The sequence below is a fragment of the Limulus polyphemus genome, unplaced genomic scaffold (assembly GCF_000517525.1).
Source record: "Limulus polyphemus unplaced genomic scaffold, Limulus_polyphemus-2.1.2 Scaffold2028, whole genome shotgun sequence".
Lineage (NCBI taxonomy): Eukaryota > Metazoa > Arthropoda > Merostomata > Xiphosura > Limulidae > Limulus > Limulus polyphemus.
Window position 1 is genome coordinate 211,182 of NW_013667638.1, and position 10,961 is coordinate 222,142.

Genomic DNA, 10,961 nt, shown 5'->3' on the forward strand with positions numbered 1-10,961 from the left:
CGTTCTACAGTAGTTCAGACCAGGGAACAGTTCTACTGTTCTACAGTAGTTCAGACAAGGAACAGTTCTACTGTTCTACAGTAGTTCAGACAAGGAACAGTTCTACCGTTCTACAGACAAGGAATAGTTCTACTCTTCTACAGTAACTCATCACCTAGGGACTATAGATTAAAATTCGTAAAAAACGCTTTCAGTTTAATTGTATTATTTTTACGACAGAACTACTAAGGGCATTTATTACCATCTCTAGTTTTGAACTACGGAGAAGTTAGAGCCAGTCAGATCACCCTATCGCTCCACACTAATCGAGTGAATGTCACTCTATTACGCACCCGTATCTTAAATTGTGTGAGGAGAATATTTAGTGGTATGACACGGGTTCGAAACCGGATCTCCAGCTCCAGTGCTTTATCAAAGGACCAACTCGCAGCTCTGTAGTTTAACAACGATTGTGGTTCTTATTTTGTAATGTAAAAGTACCTAATGGGCTATCTGCACTCTGTCCAAAATGGGGAATCTAATCTCGGATTTCAAGGTTGTAAGTTTGCAAACTTACCGCTGATCCACCGGGAAACCTTAGCAAAGGCCTGAAATATGAAATAAAATTTGCATTGAATAATTTTATGACACTTTATGTTCCTGGTGGTGCCAAATAGTAGAAAGTTTTTACAAAATAAGTCAGTTATGAGAGGCTCATGGGTAGTGTTAGATACGTTTCATATTAGTTCATTTAATATTTTACTAGTCAATTACAAACAAATTCATTCAAATGTCCATAATCGTTATATATATAAAAGTATCGCATACTAGCAGCCGTTATGTTGAATAATTAAATAATTAAATAATTAGAAAATTCCATATACTTACTCTTTATCTCTCACGTCAGGAAGGCTTCGATGTAATGAAATCAGGTCACTCACATACTGATTGAAAGCATTGCTATCCCATCCTTGTTTGACCAATTTATTTTGTTCTTTGGTTAAGTTATCGAACTTAACTGGTCGCCCTAACTCACCAGGACCTTCAGGATCACGAGGTGCAGGAAGTACACCAAGTCCCATTGCGCCCTCTTCCGGTTCATTCTGCTTACTATGGTATTTATGTTTACCGTTAGAGGGCTTGATGACATCGTTTATTTCACTTCGTACCTCGAGACTATTATGGCGGATCAAGTTTACATTGGCGTTAGCAGGGAGGACATCATCCTTTTGAAGTCGGTTTTTAACTCCTGGATCAGCTACATCACTATTTTCATCTTCATCATCATTACGTTCTATAGGTTCGTTTCGAAGACTTAGATCTTTGTTTCTGTGTGCTCGATCATTATAAGCCAAGAAGAGAGTCACTACGAACCACGTGAGGGGCACCAAAACCACCACCTTCAGAAACAGGCTACGTCGTCTTAGCAACACCACCATGTTGTGGAAACGGGAACGACGATTATTGTCTAGCTATTCTTCACGATGACAGTCGAATCATGCTGACAACAGTTACTCATCTTTCTTCCAAGAGTAGAGTTGAAACTCCTGCAAACATAAAATACCGTAAAACATGCACAAATTTCGGTGGTCTTTTCAACGGGCTATCGTGTGAAAATCGGGGCAAGTAATAACAAATAACCTGCTTGTTAAGCACAAAGCTACACAATGGGTTATCATCTGTCCACTGCGAGTATAGAAACTCGATTTTTAACCTAACCTTTACGCTGAGCCAACACGGACACAAATGATGTGTGCCAGTGGCTGATTATTTTATATAAACTTACACTTTGAAGGAGTAAAAGAGCTTAATAAATCGAATGGTTTTAACGCAAACTAAAATATTGAAATACTTTTCTACTTAGGTATATACAAGATATTTGTGGCTTTAGATAAGATCATACCAGAAATACCACTTTTAAAAGTATATGATGACGTCACCAGAAATACCACTTTTAAAAGTATATGATGACGTCAATAACCACTAGCTTGTCATCCGAGAAAAGAAAATATAGATATTACCTCACGCTATTTCGCGCTTTTTTTACTCTAATCTGATGATGACGTAAGAGCGTGACGAAACATGATGTTCATGATATAAACTAGCCCTTTCACCATTTTTTGTTCTAAAACACGTACGAATATCACACGAGGTACAGAAACGCGCCATCGTCCTTTTAAATCAGTTTTAAATTTATTCAATTTAGGAGATATCCCTAATCGTTTGTACTGTGGAAATACTTCAAGTTAACGTTACCGACATTACGTAACATTTTGTTTCTTTCAACCAATTAGCCGCGGCATAACGGCTCATAGGATACCTCCGAGTTTTTTATTTTTGTTTCGTTTTTCAAGTACAAACTTTTAGCTCATAGCTCCATCTCTTGACCGATTTGCGATCTAATTACAGCCGCGGCTATTAAGTATTCCCTCTTGTTGTTATTATAACAATAAAAAATACACGAAATAAAAGATTCTAAGTAGATGTCGCCTAAAGAAGCATAACACATTTATTAGAGGCTTTTAAAGTTGTGGTAAGATGAAAAAAAAACATTAAAAAAAAGTTACCAATTGGAATGTACACGCTGTTAAAATTCTTCGTCGTGATTTTTTTTACTTTGCCATACAGCTCGTTTAATCGTCTGAGATAGTGTGGTAAACTGCCTTATGCCTGTTGAGACTGTAGAATACAGATACAAAAGCCATGGCACAGTGCTAAATATATATAGCTTAAATTATTCACACACACATGCTTGAGCTGTATTTCTTGCACGTTGCACACGCTTGTTCCATTAGGCCTTACGAAGTCTGTGTAAAGTGAGAAGAACTTTCACGAGTAATAAATCATAGAACCAAGCATATGAAATACGAGTAAGAACTCTGTCATAATACTTATGTCTATGGACATAATCAGGTATAAAAATACGTCATACAAATTCACAGGTACAAAACACGAGGTTTTAAATATGGGGTAATTTAAACTTGACCAGTAAACTAAAAAACTGTAAAGAAAAAAAACAGTTATTTCTAGAATATCAAATATAGACAGCGAAAAGACGAAAAAAAAAAGGTTCCAAAATATCGTTCTCTTTGACGCAAATAATTATATAATACCACAAATGTCATAAGATAAGATCTTGGGTTTAAATATCCATCTATGAATGGCTGGAGCTGACCAAGGTCTGTTTGTCCCTTTGCAATTGGAAAGTTTTCTGTATTAAGAATTTCTAGGCCTGTAATGGCGATAAAGTTGTTAACTGATATGTTATGACCCATGGTTTCTTTCCTTACATACTCATAGATTCTGGGTTTTAAATCAAGCTTACTTATGCCAATGTAAGTGACGTCACTACACGTGTACTTTTATAAGAGGCATGAGCAAAAGTGTGGCAGTAGCTGGCCCTTATATTGAAAGAAGTTTATAATTCAGAAACCACGTATAGTGAGTGGTAAGTCTGAGTAGAATTTTGGTGTACCCTGTCACTTAGCACATGAAGAAACTACAGGTCATAACTCATTATTTAACAACTTTCGCATATTTACAAAACTTGTCTGCCTTCTTTTCAGTTGTGGGGGTGTTATAATGTGACGGTCAATTCCACTATTCGATTAGAGCAGCCCAAGAACTGAGGTGGATGGTGTTGCTAGATAGATAGATACCTTACCTGTAGTCTTTCACTTCTACGTTAGGGAAGCAGATAGCCCTCGACTAATTGTGCACGAAATTAAATAAACAAACCAAACAACTGAGTCTACAAACATTGTTTTTTTTTACAGCAAAACCACACTAGGCTATTTGCTGTGTCCACAGCGGGAAATCGAACCCCGGATTTTAGCGTTGTAAGTTCGTAAACTTACCACTGTTCCTCCAATGGACATACAAGACCACCCTGATCTTAGCAATTAACAGGCATTCTTCTATCATAGATAAAACTGTTTTAACTAAGGTTTTTGTAGTGTATTAAAAGTATTGAACGGCAACGTTATTTAACAATAGAATTAACTTTAAAGATATCGAGATAACATTTAATTTCTACTCTAAAAGAAAAGGCGGAAATAAATTACACATCACATAGGATTTCATTAAGATTGTTATTAAAATGTACTAAACAGGGTGAATATTAGAAACAAGAGGAGTCCCGAAGTTAAACGATGCTCGCACTAAAAGTAAAGGGCCCGGCATGGCCAGGTGGTTAGTGCGCTCGACTCGGAATCTGCGGGTCGCGGGTTCGAATCCCCGTCACATCAAACAGCCGTGGGGGCGTTACAATGTGACGGTCAATCCCATTATTCGTTGGTAAAAGAGTTGGCGGTGGGTAGTGATGACTAGCTGCCTTCCCTCTAGTCTTAAACTGCTAAATTAGGGACGGCTAGCGCAGACAGCTCTCGTGTAACTTTGCGCGAAATTCCAAAAACAAACTAAAAGTAAAAAAAGAAATTAAAATGATCATAAATGTTTGATAATGTCTTATATTTCTCCAAACAAACTGGAAGGAGCCACCCCACATTTTATTTGATACCTTAACACAAAGTTTTGGCGCAGCTATAAATCTCAACTTAAAGAAAGCTAACGTTAGAAAGTAACAGTGCGTATAAGTTAATATCTTTATCTTAATACTTATCTCGCAACAAGAAATGAACACTATATTTAGATTTAATAAATAAAATAAAATCTTGGAGTAACTTATGGTCATATAAAAAAGGGCTCTTATGATGATTTCTTAGAAAACCTTAATATTACACACAATAATTAATAGTGTAATTTATGATTATACGAAGAGTTTTCAGAAAACTTAATAATATTATACAATAATTAATAGTGTAATTTATGATTATACGAAGAGTTTTCAGAAAACTTAATAATATTATACAATAATTCATGGTGTAATTTATGATTATACGAAGAGTTTTCAGAAAACTTAATAATATTATACAATAATTCATAGTGTAATTTATGATTATACAGAGAGTCCTTAGAAAAACGTAATAATATTACATATTAATTCATGGTATAATTTATGATTATATGGGGGTGGGGACAAAAGACTCATGTACGTACCACCTATCCCACCCGCTTTCGCTTACCACCGCAAACAAACTAAAATTTCTTAGAAATAATAGCCTCCGTCATGGCGTTGCACGTCAGTAACTTGCATTTCGGACCTGCCCTCGAACCACACTTTGAGTATATTTCACTGCTTTATTTGACCAGAAAATAATAGTGTTGTTTAAATCGTTATCAGTCTTATTTTGGTGTAATGTCATACTCATTACTAGTTTTATCATTTCTGTTAGTTTAAATATTTGTATTGTTTTTGGCCAGAGTGAGTTTTAACGATATGTGAAGGGTAAGGCTTAAAGACTAGAATATTCTTGAAAAAAAGCGGGAAAGGTTATACAAACTCAAGTCAGATCAACTTTTTCAACAACCGACTAAAGATACGAGAAGTATCATACGTTCTATAAAGTCAGTAAGATAAATCTCTATTGAGACGATATTTGTAAAGTTAAGCCTATCGTTAGTTAACTCGGAACTTGTAGAACTTTTGGTAAGAGTAATAAAACGCCTTCGCTATCATTAAATAGATTGGACTTTGAATTCTTCCTTTTTAAAGAATAATCCAAGAGAACTTAGCCAGCTCTTACAAAACCAGCATGTTTTGCTAGTTTAGGCGATATACTAAATTATACGTGATGTCTTATAAACGTATGTTGTAAATAACGTTCCAACTATGATATTATATATCACAGCCTAGCTATCCTGATGAGATTAAATAATGAGAAAAAAGTCTAGTATTGAACAATAGGACTCATCGGCAGCTTTGCCTAACAAGTGACTGTATTAATGTTATTCGTTCTACTTACCGGAAACTCGTAAGAAAATAGAAAGGAATGACATCATTAAAATTAATAGCATGTCTTTTTTGTTAAGTTTTTTTTGTGTGTGTTTGTGGAGAAGATAACTATGTCAGGTTGTTAAAGAGACGTAAAGTGTTTGTTTGCACTTAAGCGAGAAGCTACAAAATGGGCTATCTACGCTGTGCCCACCTTGGGTATCGAACCCGTTTTTTTTTAAAGGTTCTGAGTTCTTATGCTTTCTCTTGAGCCGCCAAAGGGCCATAAAGGGGTGCTTTGTGAAATATTGCAATAAGGCTGTTCAGAAATATTACAATTTAAATATAATGCTCGAAGTGTCACTGATAATATTTGGATGTTAGATCACACCTCATACTGTGGTTCGACAGCGAAGTAAGAATTTTAGAGCAAAGTTACACAAGGGCTATCTGCTGATAGCCCTTCCTAATCTTGAGTTGATATACTAAAGCAGTGCTTCTCAACTGCGTGAATGTTTCACCCAGGGGTTAATGAGATCAGAATCAGGGTGAACGAGTATTATCAATTATACTCTCTGGTTTGGATCCCTTTCTAAACGATCGTTTGAAAACAAATTTAATAACATATTTTTCATGCGTATCATGTATAGTAAAACACTCTGTCTTGTCTTCATTCCTAAAACGAGCTTTCGACATCTGGTTGTGTTTATTATCACAACACCTTGCTGTGACAAAGATTGCATCAAAAAGATTAAGTAAATTAGGCCTATCTAACAGTTAGTGATAGCGAAACATCTGTATTCATTCTAGTTGTAGTTTGATGTATATTTAAGTTATAATAAAAAAATCTGCATTTTAATTTGGTACTTTTTTTTATCGAACTAGGGTGAGTGAAAAATTTATAGGGGGTGAATGATATTGGAAAGGATTGAGAAGCACCATAATAGACGAAAAGGCAGTTAGTCAACAGAACCCACCGTTAACTTTTAAGCTACATCTATACGAAAACGGTTTAGAAAAAAGATAAAACTTAAGAAAACGTGTTAGTGTTTTGTTTTTGTTATTTTTTACAAATTACTGGAATATTTTGTGTTAGGTGTTTATATATTTAATGAATATTTTGTGTTAGGTGCTTATATATTTAATGACTATTTTATGTTAGGTGCTTATATATTTAATATAAAAACTCTGATACGAAGTTAATATTTAGAGAATGAAAGAGTGTAAGGAACATACATTAAAAAAGTAATCACTCATTGATTGATTCTTAAAGAGTTACGGACGAAAGATTGTAAATTTTTCTTAAAGATGTAGCCCCCCCCCCCCAAGTTAGCGGCAAGTTTACGAACTTAAAACGCTAAAACCCGGGGTTCGATTCCCTGCCGTGGCCAGAGCGTAGATAGCCCAGTGTGTAACTTTGTGCTAAGACAAATAACATATGCCTACAATACACAGTCAGTAACAGTTCTAGAGTCTCATTAATGGAATAAGTTGGAGCCCCTGGATGTCGTTACTGAAGTAAATAGAAAACAATAGTTCGTGTCCGTGTTATTTGTCAGTTAGTGAAATAATTCACTAGATATGGCGGGAATATACAGCCGCATTTTTCACTGCTTAACATTAGAAATTACTTTGTAAATTTTTTTGTGATTTTTTGTCTTGTGTCTTATTTTGTCTTGAACATTGCTACAGGCGCGGGAGCAAACTTCCCTTCAACTTCTTGCTTGCGCGGTTCCTGTACACAATATTTAAAGTATTTTATCACATTAGTTACAACGGTGTACATAATGATTTATCACTTTCATTAAACACCTATCGTTACATAAAATAGGGACCAAAACTAGAATATTGGGCGCGAAAAACGTGCAGCACGTGGCAAAGGAAATGAATGTCAAAGTGTGGAAAGGAGGTCAGCCTGAAATAAGTGGGACACTCGATGGCAGAGAGTATCTGTGCGACAGAAAACTTAGATATATCTCTACATAAAATTTCCAGCTCGTGTGTATTCTCAAAGAGGCATAAAGGCATTTCTAATTATCACCAGAGCCGTGGTAGAGTGCACCTCGAGTGGATAATGATGCAAGGGTTATTACCCCTGTTCTAAACTCTCACAAATCAGCCAGGCCGAACTATGTGGTATAGGTATTTCTAATTATCCGCTGGTTAGTGCTTGACCAATCATTTCTTCTAGGTACTTGTGATTCCCATCTATAAACCATGATGGATTACCTAGTCCCGAAGAAATAACCGGGTTCTTGTATATTAATTTCTAATTTTTGCTCACAGATATAGACAAGATTAAACATAGTGCTCATAAACAACAATTAACCTCCTTAAATGACTAGTATTTCTACAACTGTTACAAGTTCACTAACGAGGTTTATCAAAGGACCACTTAAATACATTGAAAACAAAGGATTAGAATAACTACTTTTTAATTTTTCCTGAAGCGATACATCTAAAAGTAGAGAAGCCAACTGTATGTTTAACCTGCAATCATATCTCCCTAACTAAATATATTGGGCTAGACGGCTAGGCCAAGACAACCATAGGGGTTAAAGTATAGGAGTCCCTAATTTTGAACTACTAATCAGTGGAAAGGTAGCGCCCGCACGGCTACTCCTAACCTAACAGAAAGACTAACTGTCACGACTATAACTCCTCCACAGCACAAAGTGTGGGGTGTGTTATGCAGCATTGCGACGCGAACCTTGGACCTTTCGATCTGTAGCTCGGCACGCTAGCCACTAAATCACGTCCTACTCTCACTACTATGGGAATTCAAACGGTCCACGTTGTTAAAGAGGAAACATCAAAAAGTAAACTTACCGATCCCAACATTTCGTTAGAGATACCACATGTCTCATTATCTATCTTCTTACCATCGAAAGTTTTTAAAATAATCAACTCAACTTGAAGGAACTTTTCTTATAAAAGGTTCGTATCAAACAGTGTGAATCAGTTCCCCGCACTATTACAGTCTGATTCGTAGAAGCAGCATCCACCACGTGCAGCGAACGACTGTCAGGAGTCCATCGCTTGCCAGCTGCATAGCAAAGTGTTCCCGTCAGCCCACGCGCGATGACCCGAATTACGAGCGGGAATGAAACAGTGTTGTACCCAAGCGTTAAAAATCACCGGTTCGTGTCCAAAACCTTAGTGCACGGTTCGTTTTCGGTTAATTTATTGCTTCACTCAAAACCGTAAACTGCAGAAAGTATAAAAAGTTACAGCTAATTTGACTTGATTAGCAAACGCATCACGAAAGTAAAGAACCTGAAGATGTGTACTTATGAATAAAGAGATAGTCTTACGTTGGTAGGCCTAATATACTCATATTTATAATAGAACATTAGATTACGTAATATAAGTTACTAAATATAATTATAAATATTTGATTGCGTCAGTATATTGCCCCTTGGTGGCTTAGTGGTAAGCTTGCGGGTTTATAACGATAAATGCCGGGGTTCATACCCACGGGGCCCAATTGTATATTTTTGCGCTAAAAAACAAACTCACTCACCAGGTTAGGCTTAGGGATATCAGTCGGTATTTAAAGCTTTTCATACCCATGGGGCCCAATTGTATATTTTTGCGCTAAAAAACAAACTCACTCACCAGGTTAGGCTTAGGGATATCAGTCGGTATTAGTTTGAGAAGGTTTTTTTTAATCTGTTGATACATATATATATGTATCTATACCTATACATTTAAAACTAATCTTCATCCCATACTTAAGTTACAAACTGCTAGACATAGGTTGCATTGATAAACGATTTATCGCTTGTTATCATTATACAGTAACCAAATGAAAAATAACGTTTTAGTAAATTATCTTTAGCCTGCAGCCAGTGTAATAAGACATAGATGCTAATCGGTAGCGGATCAAAAAAAAAAAAATGGTGGAAAATAACAATAGAGAGAAAGTAGATAGGCAAATGGTAGAAATATTATCTATTCGTTTTCCAGGATAATTTTTTCTCGTATTCCTGTATGTAGGTGGTGTCTGGACTGTGTGGAATGTGTAAAAGGTTGAATACAGGCTTGAGAGATATTTTTATCCCAAACGTTATGATCGATTTAAACCACCTACACACATAGATCTTCGAAGAGTCAGTATGACAAACTTTCCAGCTCCCTCTTAGGCCTAACCCACCAGTGAGTAGCGCTTGATTTAAGTTGATTCCAGATTCAACAGATGTTCTTGATGGAATCAGAAAGTATTGGTGATTTGGATTTATTTTTGATAGTTTGCATTTGGGAGTAACAAAAGTCAATGGAATTTACTTTTAAAACGATTTCAAAAAGTACTGAGGGGGGGGGTGGCATGAACCCTTCTCAGGCTCTCTACCCTTGGGTGGCTTACAGATATCCTTTCATTTGTATCCTCCCACTTTTGAAATCCTGGATCGGCCCCTTAAAATCACCCTAATATTAACAAGATTAAATCTCTTACGTGAAAAACAGAAATGAAATGAAATCAAGATATTTTTGTGTTCGTTTAGTTATCTAATTTATAGCTTTAGTTTTATATAAGCAGTCATATTTTTGTGTTCGTTTAGTTATCTAATTTATAGCTTTAGTTTTATATAAGGAGTCATATTTTTGTTATAGATGAATGGTGATAGGTTCTAAGTAGTTATATGATTTAATATATGTATACACATAAATATGTGTGTGTGTGTACACCTATAGAGATGGCTAGTTTCATAGTTAGTTATGGTATATATATATGCATATATATATAACGTCTGAAAAGTATGTCAGTAAAAACTGCTTGTTTTTCCAAATTTGTTGACTGAGTTTCCAGACACATGGTACATAGTTTTTATCTCTGTATAGAAAAGTCATTCATTATGTAATAAATATAATTCATATATATTGTTTGTTTGTTTTAATTTCGCGCAAAGCTACACGAGGGCTATCTGCGTTAGCCATCCCTAGAGGGAAGGCAGCTAGTCATCACCATCCACCGCCAACTCTTGGGCTACTCTTTTACCAACGAACAGTGGGATTGACCGTCACATAATAACGCCCCCAAGGCTGAAAGGGCGAGCATGTTTGGTAGGATGGGGATTCGAACCCGCGACCCTCAGATTGCTAGTCGGGCCATTTATATATATATATATATAGTTCTTTTTGTTTATAC

At 36.0% G+C, this 10,961-nt stretch overlaps 1 protein-coding gene across 1 annotated transcript in view; it reads right to left on the reverse strand.

Annotated features, from left to right (window-relative positions):
* The window catches only part of LOC106465717 (putative polypeptide N-acetylgalactosaminyltransferase 9), a 49,998-nt gene extending 41,168 nt beyond the window's left edge, over window positions 1-8,830 (reverse strand). The window contains exons 1-2 of the mRNA XM_022393635.1: window positions 8,642-8,830; window positions 868-1,526 (exon numbers count right to left, since the gene is read on the reverse strand). Coding sequence (XP_022249343.1) covers window positions 868-1,418 — 551 coding nt within the window. The 5' untranslated portion in view covers window positions 1,419-1,526; window positions 8,642-8,830. The remainder of the gene's footprint in view (window positions 1-867; window positions 1,527-8,641) is intronic.
* Between the last annotated feature and the right edge of the window lie 2,131 nt (window positions 8,831-10,961).